The 15,857-nt window shown below is 42.5% G+C and overlaps 3 protein-coding genes across 3 annotated transcripts; all 3 read left to right on the forward strand.

Moving 5' to 3' along the window:
• The first annotated feature begins 6,040 nt into the window (after positions 1-6,040).
• Positions 6,041-7,989, forward strand: LOC122129055 (matrix metalloproteinase-20-like). Its single transcript, XM_042704077.1, has 3 exons — positions 6,041-6,148; positions 6,498-6,739; positions 7,738-7,989. Exons 1-3 carry the CDS (start codon positions 6,041-6,043, stop codon positions 7,913-7,915), a joined length of 528 nt encoding a protein of 175 aa, XP_042560011.1. The 3' UTR covers positions 7,916-7,989.
• Positions 7,985-9,930, forward strand: LOC122129056 (matrix metalloproteinase-20-like). Its single transcript, XM_042704078.1, has 6 exons — positions 7,985-8,147; positions 8,467-8,628; positions 8,728-8,839; positions 8,934-9,073; positions 9,450-9,606; positions 9,798-9,930. Exons 1-6 carry the CDS (start codon positions 7,985-7,987, stop codon positions 9,928-9,930), a joined length of 867 nt encoding a protein of 288 aa, XP_042560012.1.
• A 2,593-nt stretch (positions 9,931-12,523) lies between these two features.
• LOC122129059 (macrophage metalloelastase-like) lies at positions 12,524-15,767 on the forward strand. Its single transcript, XM_042704080.1, has 10 exons — positions 12,524-12,638; positions 13,039-13,283; positions 13,467-13,615; positions 13,932-14,057; positions 14,324-14,485; positions 14,732-14,924; positions 15,006-15,133; positions 15,220-15,385; positions 15,474-15,577; positions 15,664-15,767. The coding sequence occupies exons 2-10, from the start codon at positions 13,087-13,089 to the stop codon at positions 15,765-15,767; spliced, it is 1,329 nt and encodes a 442-aa protein (XP_042560014.1). The 5' UTR covers positions 12,524-12,638; positions 13,039-13,086.
• The last annotated feature ends 90 nt before the right edge of the window (positions 15,768-15,857 follow it).

Below are 15,857 nucleotides of genomic sequence, written 5' to 3' on the forward strand. Positions count from 1 at the left end.
AAAATATATTTTTGTTTCTTTCTATTTTTACTGTCTCTTGCGTGCGTTGGCGGAGTTATTTTAATCTGGGTTTGCCACGAGCAGTCCTGCGAAATAGCCTGTCATGAAAGTTGAAACTGGGTGTTGAAATGCGTGGATTAGTACAGTCTAAGTGCATTTTAAGGGCACAGTTTTACTCAAGTGGTTTTTATGGTGCCTTTGGTTAGAGTGCCGTTTGAATCTTGAAACATTCTGAAACCTTAATTTGACCCCCTTTCAGAGTACCCACCCTCATTAGTTGAGTCTAGTTTCATTCTGACAGGGGATGAGGTTTTTGAATTGGAAATGATTTAGGTTTGAAATCATTTCTCAGTCCCCACACACAGATTTCCCTGTGACCTGCTCAAACCCCTCCCTAATACCAGGCTCCTGATTGAGGTTTTCCTGGTTTTGGCGTCATGTGAGACATAATAACACGTTTAAGGACATACCCATCTAGAATGGCTTTCCACTCCAGGTTCTTAAAATAGAGAAGTTCAGTGCTTTATTCTATAGTTCGAAGATGCAGCTTGGGTTTTCTTGGCTATGTGTGTTTGCTTCAGGGCTCTGTGGTGTGTGTTTCACAGCACCATCAGTCCCCAGAGAAGACCTCTCCATGCATCCAGACCAGACCTCCAGTGACCTGGCTCTGGCAACAGTAAGTCAGCATATTTGTCATTATTCAGAGCAGGAAATGAAAGCTTATATGTCTAGCGTATTCGACTACATTGGTAAAAAGCCTTTTGAACTTTTTAGACATTTTCAAAGCCTTTTAGAGCTAACTAATTGGTAATGTAAAATGAGGCATTTGAATCTGTGTGAACAGTGGACATGAATAACAAAGCCATTGTCATGGTTAGTGAGAAACTATTATGCAATCACATCTTTGTCAGCTGTTTGCATTTCATTCTGCCATTTTGATGTAAATCTTTATTTTCTTCTGCCATAAAGGTGTCTGTGGCTTGACAAATGCACTTTATAATGAATCTTAAAATCTAAGTAACTCTGTTTTCATTTGAGTATAATTCAGTTTAGCTGCTGTATGGGTAAATTATGAATGAATGAAAAGTATCTATTTATCCATAACTAACATGGGGTATGTCAGAGGTAAAATGAGGTGCTATGTGCATTTTTGGACATTTGGATACATCACTTAGTGCTTTATTGCTGCTCTGGTAATATTTGGATTATTATCGCTCAATGTTTTTTGAAAATGGAATGTCAGAGAAACAAATTACAATTCAAAGTAGAGCACCTTTGTGCATGGTAAGGGAATTAAAGAATGAGCATCAGCTAAACCTCCTCATGTTCCGCTGCATCATGCACTTTCAGGAGTATCTGCAGCACTTTTACAACTTTGAGAGGGAGCCACTGACCCGCACAAAGCGAAGCGATCCCTCCTTCTCCTCCAAACTGGCAGACATGCAAAACTTCTTTGGGCTGGAGCTCACAGGCAGCCTGGACGCCCAGACGCTGGAGGTGATCAGGACCCCTCGCTGTGGGGTCTCAGATGTGGAGGACTACAGCCATGGCACACTCACACGCTGGAAGAAGAACAAAGTCACTTTTGGGTAGTAGTACCTCCGTTGTTCTACTTGGTCTGAGGGAGGAGAGCTCATATTCACGGAATACCAGTCTGGCATTTATTAAAGAGGACCTAGTATGATCATTTCAATGTTCCAAAACCACATTATTTTATTAAAGAGGATCTAGTATGATCATTTCAATGTTCCAAAACCACATTATGTTTCTCATACTGTCATCTCTGTACTGTACATCGTCAGCCACTGTCTTGATGTTTGGTCAGCTGGGTGGGCAGTAAGGATTGTGTTACGAGATTGCATCCTCTTGTAACAAAGAAAAGGGACTGGAATTCCAATGAGGGCGTTTCAGACAGCTGAGAAAAGTGGTTTTCTGGGGGAGAGAGTTACTCCCTCTGGCAATGTTCTTTGGGCTTTAGAACTTTGCGGGCTGTTGACGATGCACAAAGGGGAAAAAATGGAAAAGCATAAAAGGTCCTCTTGAAATCATCACCATGAAAAATATTATCGTAACCTATATTGCAATAATGTACCTGAGGTGTTTTTGTGTCTCAGCATTGGCAGGCAACCAGCTGATAATGCCCGCTCATGTGGTGGATTCCCTCATCAGTTCTGCTTTGGCTGTGCTGGGGCAGGGCCAGTCAGCTGACGTTCGTAAGGTCATACTCCTGACAAGGCCGGACATCATGGTGGAGTTTAACTATGGAGGTACGAATTTGGGTCAGGCAACTTCTCCAGGCCTCAAAGGGCACATGACCTTCTTAAAACAGATATTCCACCAGCGCATCTGTGTTTGTCAACAACCCCAGAGCATGGCGATTCCTTCCGTTCGACGGCCCAGGAGGTACATCTGGCTCATGCCTTTGGGCCTGGTGAGAGGCTTGGTGGAGACGTTCACTTGACGATGATGATATACTGGTCAGCGGGATCAAAAGGTAGCCCCACTAAACTCACATTTCAGATGGAGCATAGAGCCGCATCGAGAGGATTCATGAGGTGTACATAGTCTCTGTCATTTAATAAAAGGTCGTTCCAAACCTCAACCACTGTGGCAACACGCTAAGGGTATTTTATCTGTGTGGTTTTGGGATTGGCATGTCTTGTTTTGTTGTGTGTTTTGTTGTCTTAGGCTTCAACCTGTTTCTAGTGGCAGCACATGAGTTTGGGGCACGCCTTGGGTTTGAGGCACTCAAGAGACCCCAAGTCTCTGATGTACCCAGTCTACAGGTCCCAGGCCCAGAAGATCTTAATCTCCAGTGAAGACATTATGAACCTGAATGCACTCTATGGTATGGAAATACCACAACTCCACCACAAAAACCCTATTTCCCAGTGAGCGCTTGTGATGTAGAAAGATGAGACAGGAAACCCTTTCCATCTGCTTTGTCATATAAACTAGTCTTATTCACTCAAGTGTTACGAGCTTGGTGCTGTTTAAAGTGTTTTGTCACATTGTTCTAGCTTTTAACTTCTCCCTAATTTAGAAAACCTTTGTGCAGGATGGCAGACATAACAGCAACGTTTTAACCAGTCATAGATTGTCTGTTATAATTCAGTGAATAGCAATTCCAACATCTGAGTCATCCTAAATCATGTCAATGCTTTACCTGAATGATCCTCCACAAAAATGATGTGTGGTAACACAACAAACATAAAGAATTTAGACTGTTAATGACAGGGCCTAGTATGACTTGATTTTTCTTAATGTGGAAATGAATGGTTCGTTCATCTTTGTTCATGAAATTGTGGTAAGGATTCTCCTTGTAAAGTGTATAATGGGTTTATTATTAAGTGGACAGATTGTTCATCTAAATGAATGTCACAATTGATGTAAGTCAATAAAATGTTTGCTTTAATGCAATGAATCCATAAAAATACAAATATTAAGAGTAAACCATATTTCCCGTAGGGCCGCAGAGAAAGAGGTCGTACAACCCCCTCCAGATTTATCTGGCATCCCCGTTTCAACCCCTTCCACATGGGCCCCGTCAGCCCCAAGCCCTGCAGGAGAACGTGTGACCCAAAACCTCTCTTTTGATGCTGTCACAGACCTCAGGGATGCACTCTTCTTCTTCAAAGACAGGTGAGATGGGAGACTGAGGCACTGTTCAGACTGCTCTCTCATGCTCACATGTTAGGAATATCAGAATGCAAAGCACTGAAAGCCTACACATCATTTATACTTGTGTGGATTATATTTACGTCAAATGTTTCTGTTTCTTGTTGCATAAAGGTACTTGTGGATCAAGCAATGAGGGCCCAATATGGCATTAAAGAGGGACCTATCCAAAACTTCATGCCGAAAATTGACTCAAACATCAACGCTGCCTACTCTGTACCACAAAGATCAACTGCCTATCTGTTCAATGGTACACACCTTCCTCTTCTTGAGCCATTACAAACACTATAGTGAAGATTGACCAATTGGACTTCTGGGCACAGGCTGTCTGTGAAGCAGTAGAGTACATGGAGTACAGTGAGGCTGTCTGTGTTTGTCTGTCTGTCTGTCTGTCTGTCTGTCTGTCTGTCTGTCTGTCTGTCTGTGAAGCAGTAGAGTTCGTGGAGTACAGTGTTGTCTGTCTGTCTGTCTGTCTGTCACAGTGTTGCTCTGTTGTCTGTCCTGTCTGTCTGTCTGTCTGTCCCTGCTGTGAAGCAGTAGAGTTCATGGAGTACAGTGAGGCTGTCTGTCTGTCTGTCTGTCTGTCTGTCTGTCTGTGTTCATGGAGTACAGTGAGGCTGTCTGTCTGTCTGTCTGTCTGTCTGTCTGTCTGTGAAGCAGTAGAGTTCATGGAGTACAGTGTTGTCTGTCAGTGAAGCAACAATGTAGTCGTGCAGCTTAACGATTCCAGCACAGTGCTAAACACTTCATCATGCAGTCATTTTCTAGGAGCACTGAGGATTAGTTTATAAGAAAATGATAAAAGCTTACAAGGAGTCTATCAAAGTCAGACATACATCACCAGACTAAAACAGACAACCTGTTTATTCCTTTTGTGCTCGAAAATCTGCTACACCCTCTCTCGATGAATGATTTAACATCAGCGTGTGTGTGTGTGTGTGTGTGTGTGTGTGTGTGTGTGTGTGTGTGTGTGTGTGTGTGTGTGTTTGTTTGCCAAGGTACCAAATACTGGACCATGAGGGGGTCACTAATAAAGGGACGACGAAAACACATCAGAAGCTTTGGATTTCCATCATGGGTGAAACAAATAGATGCTGCCGTTCACATTAGGAGCACGGACATACTCTGTTCTTTACCCATCAGAAGTACTGGACGTAAGGCAGACTGCAACATCTATAGACATTCTTCAATATTACAGCAAGTGAGAGACATTGTAAGAGAGTGTTGTAAATGTCTGAAATACTAACTGATGACTGTAACATCTTTGTAGGTATAATGAGAATCGTAAAAGTATGGAGAAACTCGTTCCCCAGATCTATCAAAGATGATTTCCCTGGAATTAATATCCCTCTAAATGCTGCGATTTCTAAAGATGGTGAGTAACCACAGAGTGGTCTGGACTGGCTCCATTACTGGTTACTGCTGAAATGTTGTTATTATTCAAGTGTGTGTTAGCATTGCACAACATATTCATGTCAAACTAATGCAGCTGCTTAGGACTAATCAGCACACCATGTTTGTGTTTGCAGGTCTTATCCACTTATTCTCCCAGGCAGACGTATACAACTACAATTACACAACAAAACAGATCACTGGAGTTGATAAGGCAAATTCTTGGCTTGGGTGCATGGAAAAATAATTCAAGATGTTTATTCTTACAACTGGAATACTGCTGGGCTGTATGGCATATGTAATTTTTTTCAATTATACTGACATTTTGAAAGTGCCTGTTTTACCATGTCAAACTGAAATTGTGTGTGTATTATTATTAATAATAATAATAATAATAATAATATTTACACAATATTTAGAGAATACCCACTTTACAACTAGAAACTGTTTTTGTCTATCCATGTCTGTAAACACAATAAAAGGGGGAAGTGTGGCTGAACATTTTGATCCGTTGTTTCTATGCCCTGTGGCCATTACATGTTAATGCCTGAATGCATACACAACCACAGCATCTCGCTGACACTTCACAAAGACTGAGATCAGAATGCAGATATGCCAGAATGTGGCTTTTACAAGTTATTTATTTTGCCTGTGGGTTACATTGTGGAAGACAATGGCAAAACATGTCTCCATAGTAAAATCACCATGGCTAGAAGTGTGCAACCTATGCAAATATGAGGTCGAATTGTTGTTCATGTTGAACCTCTGGAATTCCTATAGAAGTAAACAAGACATGACTTCACTGGGTTTGTGGTAAGATTAGTCCAACCACAGGAGGTGCCACAATTGCTTCAGATGAGTTTGTGGACTACAAGATGTTTTTTCTGAGCTTCCAGATGTCATGTGACGCACTGTCACATGTTCCCTCTATAAATCCTTGGACTGACACAGTTGTGGCCCAAAGTCAATAATGGAGCGGAGAGGGCGCTGGATCCACATGGTGAGCTTTGCACTGAGCGTGAGCACCGTTTGGACCCGACCGCTGGTTCAGGAGGCAGAGGACGTGCGCTATGCTGAGGTTTGTGTGTCTGTTGTGTCTGTTGTGTCCTGTTCTCTTCAACTCATATCCACTATTGTTATTTTGTCTGGATCAGGGATGGGTTGTTAGCCACTGATAAATTCATATATGCTGTTACCTTTTGCTGAATGAGCAAGTACTTTTGTATGTACTTTTGAATGAATGTCTGCCATTTTAAGCATTTCTCACACAAATGTTAGAATGTAATTTTCTGAGCCACTAAATGTCTCCAGTGAATAGTTATGGGGCACGCTACATACAGTATGCTCACATATAAAATAAAATGATTCACTGAAGAAATATTTTTTTCTGCAAGACACAATGCAAATGTTGAGGATGTGAAAAACAGGTGTATTTAAGGAAGTTCTACCGTATGCCAATGAGTGGAGGTCCACGAAGCCCGAGGGACTTGAGCAGCCTGGAGATGAAGTTGAGGGAGATGCAGAACTTTTTTGGTCTGAAGGAGACTGGGCAACTCACCCCCGAGACACTCTTGGTCATGAGGGAACCTCGGTGTGGGGTCCCTGACGTGGAGAACTTCAGCTTGTATCCTGGTCGGCCTAAGTGGAAGAACCATACAGCAACATACAAGTGAGCGTCTCAGTATTTCATGCTAACCACTAGCCTAGCACTTCTATTTTAAACTCACTGAGTGCTTTGTGGTCTCGGATACAAACTGGCATGTAATGTCTATTTTCAATGGGAATCTAAATTGTATTGAAAGTGATTTGCTCATGCAACGTTTTGCTCAGTGTTCAATGATGCGGTCCGCAGAACTACAGGCCTTATAGGGGACACTTTCTCTGAATTATGTGAAGAAGATCTGTAACACAACATATGGTGGCTCACGGCTGGAACCCCTGCCCAGGGATATAGTAGCTAGGAATTGTGGGTTTCTTTTGAAATTTCAACCTCTATATTTAAATATAATATATCTTCTGTACAGCATATTCCATAGTGCCGGTATGTACCTTAGATACAACTGCTTTCTCAACAAGCACTCAGCACAGCAAAACTAAATCTGTCTTTAAGTGGCCCTATTTGTGAGAGGTTTGATGATGGTTCGTCAGATTTTAGATATGAGTCAGAGATCTTTTTGAATGCTGGTTTGACCATCAAATGTAGACATTTCGGCCTCTCCTCATCTAATTAGACAGGCCATAGTCTTACAGCACTAAAATAACTGGAGGTCACCAGGATGGCTGCCAAGAGGACAGACCTGCCCTGAAGGACTTTGACATGACCTCTGCTAAAGTAACCTGTCTTTAGTAAGCTCCTTCATAGCACTCACAAGGGTGAACTAACTCCCTCTCTCTGAACTATTTCTTTTGAAATGTTCCCCAATCTTGTCTCAGTCAAAACACTTGCATGTAATCACGTATGTGTTACTCAACTCTGAGAGGATGAGGTTTGGCAGTCATTACCTTTACAACAGTTGTCTGCTGGTCATTGCTCAAGCATGTGTAGTAAAGGCTGACACATGATTGCTAACCTGGGGTTAAGGAGTCTGGATTTAACTGGCAGGATGATTTACAGTGTCTTTATCAGTCAGGTCTCCGCATGTTTCACTGAGGTACTTATCCCCACAGGATTGCAAAATACACCACAGATCTGCGTAGGGAGGAGGTGGAGCGTTCCATACACGTGGCCCTGAACATGTGGAGTGGTGCAGCAGACCTGGACTTCATCAAAGTGGACCATGGCGAAGCAGACATCGTCATCTCTTTTGAAACCAAAGGCAGGTTTGAGAACACTGAATACACTTGAGCACGCATTGATATCCTGACCAGATAGTTCTCTGTGCTTTAGAAACCTCCATCCTGCTTTGACACGGCCATGACACTGCTCTCCCTCCCTCCTTCTGCAGTTCATGGAGACTTCTTCCCCTTCGACGGGCCCAAGGGTGTCCTAGCACACGCCTTTGAGCCTGGAGACAACATGGGGGGAGACGTACACTTTGATGACGATGAAATATGGAGAACGGGACACAGGAAACCAGGTCCATCAATAGTGTTTGAACCTAAAGTAGAGAATGAGGATGATGATGATGATGATGATGACGATGATGATGAAATATGGAGAACAGGACACAGTAACCCAGGTCCATCAATAGTGTTTGAACCTAAAGTAGAGAATGATGATGAGGATGATGAGGATGATGAGGATAATGATGATGATGATGATGATGATGATGATGATGATGATGACGATGATGATGAAATATGGAGAACAGGACACAGTAACCCAGGTCCATCAATAGTGTTTGAACCTAAAGTAGAGAAGCTGTGATTTTGACCTCTGACCTCTCCCCATCACAGGCTTTAACCTGTTGACTGTGGCCGTCCATGAGCTTGGTCACTCCCTCGGCCTTTCCCACTCTAAAGACCCCTCTGCCCTCATGTACCCCAAGTATAAAAGGTTCTCCTTAACTAGCCCCAGACTGCCTACAGACGACACACTTGCAATTCAGGCACTCTATGGTAAGCATAAACATGGTCATGTTGACAACAAACAAATGGTTGTGTTATAGTAAAACATGGTTGCTTCTGAAATGTGCCACATATACTTTTATGTTACAGGAAAGCGCATCACGAAACCAGAAACTCCAACCATCCCCAAAAAATGCCAGCCCAACTTTTCTATTGGTGCTGTGACGATGCTTGGGAATGAGATTCTTTTCTTCAAGGGCAGGTTCACAAATATTCTGTGACATTTTGCAATAAATACAAAAAAAAGAATCTTTTCCTCCAGTCTTGCTAAGGGTACACTTCTGTCCTTGCTCTAGTTCCGTGTGGCTAAGGACGCCATGGATGACGTCCTGGAGCAGAGTGAAAGAGGGTCTCATAAGCACACTTCTCCCCAGTGTTAGATCTGTGGATGCTGCTTATAACATCCCACACACCGGTGTCACCTTCGTCTTCACGGGTAAAGTGGCCTGACAGACCCTATCCATACTTCTCCACAACAACATGGGCGACAGTGGTACAGTGGTAGAGAAGTCGTTTAGTAATCAGAAGGTTGCTAGTTCGATTCCCTGTCGATGATGCGTCCTTGAGCAAGACTCTGAACCCCTAATGTGCAGTGTGCCATCAGTGTAAATGTAAAATGTGTATACATTGTAAGTCGCACATATGTAAGTCGCTTTGGATAAAAGCGTCTGCTAAATGACTAAATGTAAATGTAAACACAGTAGACAGGATATTACACATTTGATGAGAACTCACTGTCAAGGAAGGTGGTCAAATAGACACTATATGTGTGTACTATGTGTATGTGTACATAACCTGGCCTCATGTTGCAGGTCCTAAATACTGGATGGTTCAAAAGCTTAAGATGAAAAGTTACGGCGGCTCAATCTATGATTATGGATTCCCTACGACTGTGAAAAAAATTGATGCTGCTGTTCATTTGAGAGAATATAAGAAAACCTATTTCTTCACAGGACATGTTTATTACAGGTATGTAGGCTCTGATGTACATTTCCTTTCTAGTAAGAGGTGATAAGAATTGGAAAGATGAAAATCCAAAGTAGCAGTGTTTTGTTGGGCTGTTGTTTTCCTACTTCATGTTTCAAAAGCTAAAGTCTGCCATCTAGCGAGGGCTACAAGCTCCTGCTGCTCAAGTCCAACATGTCAGTTTTGTTTTACAGATATGACGAAGCTCTGAGTGTTATGGATTCTGGATTTCCTCGTAAAATCCAGTCTGATTGGCCAGGTATTGGGGATAAAGTTGATGCAGCTTTTCAGTTCAGAGGTAAAAGGATACTGAGCTCCACCATATAGCTCAATTAAAAAAAAGCTGCATAGTTATCTCCTCAAATATTTAAATATGTACAGCATGGCTTGTAGTGTTGTGTGTTTCTTGTTATCCTGACTACCTATTGTATTGCTGTTTTTCAGAGGGAAGCATTCAGTTTTTCTCTGGGTCAAAGGCATATCATTTTGATTACAGAGAGAGAAGAGTTCTTTACACCATCAAAGCAAATGCATGGCTTGGCTGCTAAAACTGTCCAGATAGAAAAAATATAATTTATTTTGGTTGACAGTGGTTGTTGAATTTTTATTTGTCTAGTGTTCCAATTTTAGATGTAATGAATTATCTGTATTGTTAAAACAAATTAAATAAAAATAATATGCGTATCTGTTTTAACGTGTCATAATAATAGTAATAATAATATTTAAAAACAAAAAAACTAAATTAAGGAGTTGAAAGGTCGCTGTGGCTCAATGATTATGGACCCTAATTTCATTGATGGCAACATGTCCACCACATATGACCTAAAGCTAATTTAACATACACATGTCCACCACATATGACCTAAAGCTAACTTAACATACACATGTCCACCACATATAACCTAAAGCTAACTTAACATACACACATGCCCAACACACATGCCCACCACATATGACCTAAAGCTAACTTAACATACACACATGCCCACCACATATGACCTAAAGCTAACTTAACATACACATGTCCACCACATATAACCTAAAGCTAACTTAACATACACATGTCCACCACATATAACCTAAAGCTATTTTAACATACACATGCCCACCACATAGGACATAAAGCTAATTTAACTAAACAAAATCACTGAGCTAATTTCCTTAGAGCAAGATTCTAAACACAAACATGGGTGGGTCCACACAATGCTGGGGTGTGTCCGTGCACAGACGTGGGAGTTCCATATATGAAGGTTCCTTCAAAGCAACACAGAAACATTTCAATGATTTCATGTCGGGCAGACCTCCCGCACAAGAACCCGTCTCCATTAGTGTAAACCGCTTCGTTTTGTGACCGGAAAGTTGTTGTTTGAAGAGCAATAACTGGGCTCCGTGTGAACGTGTATAAGGTATGGTGAACTCATTGTGATTGGCTGATGAAGAATGACTTCCTGGCCACATCCACTAATTACTCAACCCATTTATTGCGTCCCGTTTTGTGTGAGTGAAATATATATATATAGTATATATAAATATAGGTCTCCTCACCTGTGCTCACTGTGCGGCTGCTGATGTGCGAAGCCTGTGAAATGAGGGCCCACCGTCTGTCTGGTTAGGCACAATTCTTTCACATTTCCTCAGTTACTGACACCTCTAATTTTGGAAAGTATGAAACAAGAGGAGAAACTCTTTCCTTATCTGATGAGCTTTCAGCATGTCACATTCATCTCCCTGATTGAGCTCCCCGCGGAGACAGAAACCTGGACTGATTGTTGACAGACCAACCCTGGAGCCAGTGCCGATGCAAACGGGGAAGCAAGTCAAGGCAGAACATCCAAGTCATGAAAAATCACGTCAAGAACTGGTGGCACAATCCCAAAAGACAGAGTTGGATCCCCTCTAGATATGCTATTAAATGATGTGTGGGGGGGGTGTGCAGCTAATCTCTGTGCTTGTCTGTGTCTCTTTACTGCACACGCCATAAATCACCATGATTCTTCTTGATTCTTCTTGAAAGAAAGTCTTTTTCTTTCCTGTCCCATCCTTTAACATATACAACATAGATTATAAACATATCCATTAAAGAGACCAATCATGATGTTTTTCAGTGCTTATATAGTATATACATACATATATATCAGTAAATAAGGGAAAGTGGGAGGTATCATAGCCTGGATTGGCAGACGGCAGTGGGGTGTTTTGTGACACAACACCTTATATTAAATGTTGCTTTGCATTTGGGGCTTAACAACTAATAAACACAAGTGTCTAGAACCCTCTCTTGCGCTGTGGAAATGCTGGGAAAGACAAATGCCCCAAAGACATTTGGGACCAAATGCGGGTCATCAATATTATCTGTTTCTGGGAGACCTACATTAGAAAGCAAGCAAAACCTTTGTGTATAGGTTACCGTAATGACATTTTGATGATGCATCTGCCAGACACTTACATGAGAATTGTCTCAGGAAGTGAATGCGTTCATGTGCTCACCCTGTATGACATGAGCAGGACATGGATTGATTGGTCTGTGGGTACACTCTGATTGGCTGGGGGGGAGATGTCAAATTCTGAAAAGTCTTGAACAATATTGGGAGAAAAGATGATTGCATTCTTCTCCCCTCTGTTTAACTCAGAGCTGAATCACTTCTCCCCTTGAATGTGCTGACGACAAAAATAACAAGAACACTCAAAGAACACTAAATAGTAAATCAATATTCAAGAAAATAAGAGGATAAATCTTAGCCACACCTTATTTTGAAAGGTCAGATTTCCCAATCGGCACAAGGCCTGTCTCAACAGTTAGAGGAATGTACAATCTTTCTTGGCATCTGGGTTTTCCTGTTGTTTTCCATGTGCAACCCAGGTCATGCGCTCAGCTCTATATAAGGCAGATGTATGTTGAAGATGCAAAGGAAAGCATGGAGCTGTGTGGGGTTTCTCTTCTACTGCTGCTGTGTGCAGCCTGGAGTCAGGCTGCCCCCGTGTCCATCTCCAGCTCGGAGACGGCTGCACCTGAAGATGATCAAACCTTTGCTGAGGTAAAACAATCCTCCATAATATTGTATATGCAACATGTGTTCGGACCAAGTCATTAGTTTTGTATGCAACTATAGGTTAATGAGTGACAGCAATGTTTTTCACAAGCAAGAGGTACTTAAACTAACCTGTTGCTGAATGCTTTTGCCTTTTCTGTAATATATATATACTTTAAATATTTAACCTTTTCTGTAATATATATACTTTAAATATTTATTTTCTGTAATATAGATACTTTAAATGTTTCTTTTCTGTAATATATATACTTTAAATGTTTTTTCTCTGCTCTTTCTCTTTTGTTATGTAACATGTCCATATTGTTTTGCCTGAAGATGAATGCATTCCTTGCTTTTTGAACAATTCCACAGTCTGCATTGTTCTGTCGTGTTCTCTCCTCTCCAGAACTACCTGGAGCGTTTCTTCGGAGATGTCGGGACTTCGAACACAACAATGAGGAGTGTAACAAACCATTCTTTCCAAGACACCCTGGAGGCGATGCAGTCGTTCTATGGCCTGGAGGTGACGGGCAGTCTGGATAACAACACCATTGAGGTGATGAAGGCGCCAAGATGTGGTGTCTCTGACATCAGCAGATACGGCCACTTTCAAGGACGGCCGAGGTGGGAGAAACAACTAGTTACCTACAGGTAAATAAAGTACAACCACTTTAAATGACAGTTGTGTCAGGATTTATACTGTATTTATATACATTTAGTGGTTCACAGGACTGTGATCCATTTAGCACTGTGTACAGCTGTGTGCACGTGAATGCCTATGGTTGACTGGAAGTGAGCTGGGGGCTCAACACAATGAATGTGGATGCACTACAGGATAACGCTTTACACCCGCGACATGAGTCACAGAGAAGTGGACGTCACCATTGCCCAGGCCTTCAAACTGTACAGTGATGTCATTCCTCTGGACTTCAAACAGATTACCAGTGGTCAAGCGGACATCATGATCCTCTTTAAAGGCAGATGTAAGTCTCTAAAATAAGAGCATCATGATTGAGCTCAACAATGAGCCTAAATGTTGAAAATGTGTCAGTCCTTCCCCTCACTCATTTTCCAGTAGTATAGAATTCAGGTTGACGATACAAACGAACTCTGGGAACGAACTCTTTACTTTCTAAATCTGTATTGTCAGAAGACACAAGCACAAGACTCAAACAGTCCATCCCATCTTCACTTGCTCCATGTGTCCTCCACTGACTTGTAGATCATGGTGACTTCTGGCCTTTTAAAGGGCGTGGAGGTGTCCTGGCTCACGCCAACTCTCCTGGTAATCTCTTGTAGATCATGGGGACTTCTGGCCTTTTGATGGGCGTGGAGGTGTCCTGGCTCACGCCAACTCTCCTGGTCAGCGGGAAGGTGGTGACACCCATTTTGATGAAGATGAGCCTTGGACTCTGACCTCACGAGGTGACGACCTCTGTCCCACTATTTGATCTGTCTTTCACTCTTAGAAGAAAAATGAATTCTTTATCCTTTGCTTCTCTTTTGGAACTCTTCAATTGACATTGTTATTATTTTATCCTAAGCATGTTTGGTTACAATTGTTTAAATGAAGAGATACTGGGTCCCTTAAGGGTCTATGCTCCCTGGTTTAAATGAAGAGATACTGGGTCCCTTAAGGGTCTGTGCTCCCTTGGACTTGAGGTGTTCTGTGCCCCCCCCCCCCCCCCCAGGAGTGAACCTGCTGCTGGTGGCTGCTCATGAGTTTGGTCATGCTCTGGGACTGGACCACTCCAGGGACCGAACGGCCCTCATGTTCCCCACCTATCAGTATGTCAACACTTACGGATACAAGCTGCCCGATGATGACCGGCGAGGGGTTCAGAGTTTGTATGGTACTAACACTCTATGATATTGCACTCTGGTAGTAGAACTGTCGTGATTACCTGCTTTGAGTGAGTGATTTTTATTGATTACCTGCTTTGAGTGTTTTTTTATTGATTACCTACGGCCGAATCCCAGCCGTGGGGACTTCCCTTACCAACCCCACTCTCACTCGTGTCATATTGCTTAATTGTATTATCGTATGTTATCTTTTTTTTATTCTTATCTTTTGGCTGAAATGTAAGGTGTTCGGAGAGGTTCCATTCCTGACCCTAAACCCCCTCCTGGTCCTGGTCCTAAACCAAAGCCTGACCCAAAGCCTGACCCAAAGCCTGACCCAGAGCCAGAGCCAGCTCCTGGGCCCAACCCTAAAGATGAACAATGCAGCCGCAGTCTAGTGTTTGATGCTGCTACCTCAATCCATGGAGATCTCTATTTCTTCAAGAATGGGTAAGAGACAATACAATATTACATTGGCTCAATGGCTTTTGTGTTTGTGTGTCAAATGTTTCTATTTGAATATGTTTACAGATACTACTGGAGGAAAAGTACAATGTTGAGAGGAATTCAATTAACCAAAGTGCAGACAACCTGGCCCCAGATCAGCTATGTGGACGCCGCCGTTGAAGTCCCTCTGAGTGCAGCATTCCTCTTCCAAGGTGCTCATCCGCATACATACATACAGTGGGACATGAGGAAGCATTCTCCGTGAAGTCTGAGGTTTATTGACACTGCATTTTCACAGGCAACAAGTACTGGGGAATCAAGCTACATGACAGGAGCATTTTGCCAGGTTATCCAAAAACACTAAGCAGCTTGGGTCTCCCCTCGACTGTGAGCAAGCTAGACGCTGCTGTGTACGAGCCCAACACAAAGACCACTTTCTTCTTTGTGGGAAGACAGTATTGGAGGTACAGTATGTCACATATGATTACCAATTAAAAAGGACCTGTTTACAGAACAGATTGTAACCCCACTAACTGTCCTACATCATTGTAGCTATGACAACAGAAGAAGCCAAATGAACTCCGGATATCCAAAGTCTATATCTCTTGGCTTCCCTGGGATAGGATCCAGAGTGGATGCAGCGTTTGAGAATTTTGGTAAGAGACATCTGAAATCCACCATTCAAAAACCATGTGTGGCCTCTCTCAGGGCAGTAAATGGATGCATGATCTGTCTCCTGCAGGCTATCTTTACTTCTCCAATGGCCCAAGACAGGTGGAGTACAACTACTACTACAGAAGAGTGGCGCGCACCCTCCTCAACTATGGGTGGCTCAACTGCTACTAGCAGACGACTCCACTTCAATGCTTTATGAGTGATGACACATCACATAGTACATGCAACAGGCTGTAAATCCCTGTGCACTGACTGACGCAT

Source organism: Clupea harengus, unplaced genomic scaffold, assembly GCF_900700415.2.
Source record: "Clupea harengus unplaced genomic scaffold, Ch_v2.0.2, whole genome shotgun sequence".
Taxonomy (NCBI): Eukaryota; Metazoa; Chordata; class Actinopteri; order Clupeiformes; family Clupeidae; genus Clupea; species Clupea harengus.

What these genes read in the sequence shown, in the direction of transcription:
- LOC122129059 (XM_042704080.1), top strand. Translation starts at nt 13,087, where the DNA reads ATGAGGAGTGTAACAAACCATTCTTTCCAAGACACCCTGGAGGCGATG. An exon ending in AAACAACTAGTTACCTACAG is followed by an intron (nt 13,284 to 13,466) that starts GTAAATAAAGTA and finishes GATGCACTACAG; the next exon opens with GATAACGCTTTACACCCGCG. An exon ending in CTCTATTTCTTCAAGAATGG is followed by an intron (nt 14,925 to 15,005) that starts GTAAGAGACAAT and finishes ATATGTTTACAG; the next exon opens with ATACTACTGGAGGAAAAGTA.
- LOC122129056 (XM_042704078.1), top strand. Translation starts at nt 7,985, where the DNA reads ATGACACTGCTCTCCCTCCCTCCTTCTGCAGTTCATGGAGACTTCTTC. An exon ending in TGCAATTCAGGCACTCTATG is followed by an intron (nt 8,629 to 8,727) that starts GTAAGCATAAAC and finishes TTTATGTTACAG; the next exon opens with GAAAGCGCATCACGAAACCA. An exon ending in ACAGGACATGTTTATTACAG is followed by an intron (nt 9,607 to 9,797) that starts GTATGTAGGCTC and finishes TTTGTTTTACAG; the next exon opens with ATATGACGAAGCTCTGAGTG.
- LOC122129055 (XM_042704077.1), top strand. Translation starts at nt 6,041, where the DNA reads ATGGAGCGGAGAGGGCGCTGGATCCACATGGTGAGCTTTGCACTGAGC. An exon ending in AGGACGTGCGCTATGCTGAG is followed by an intron (nt 6,149 to 6,497) that starts GTTTGTGTGTCT and finishes TGTGAAAAACAG; the next exon opens with GTGTATTTAAGGAAGTTCTA. An exon ending in AACCATACAGCAACATACAA is followed by an intron (nt 6,740 to 7,737) that starts GTGAGCGTCTCA and finishes TTATCCCCACAG; the next exon opens with GATTGCAAAATACACCACAG.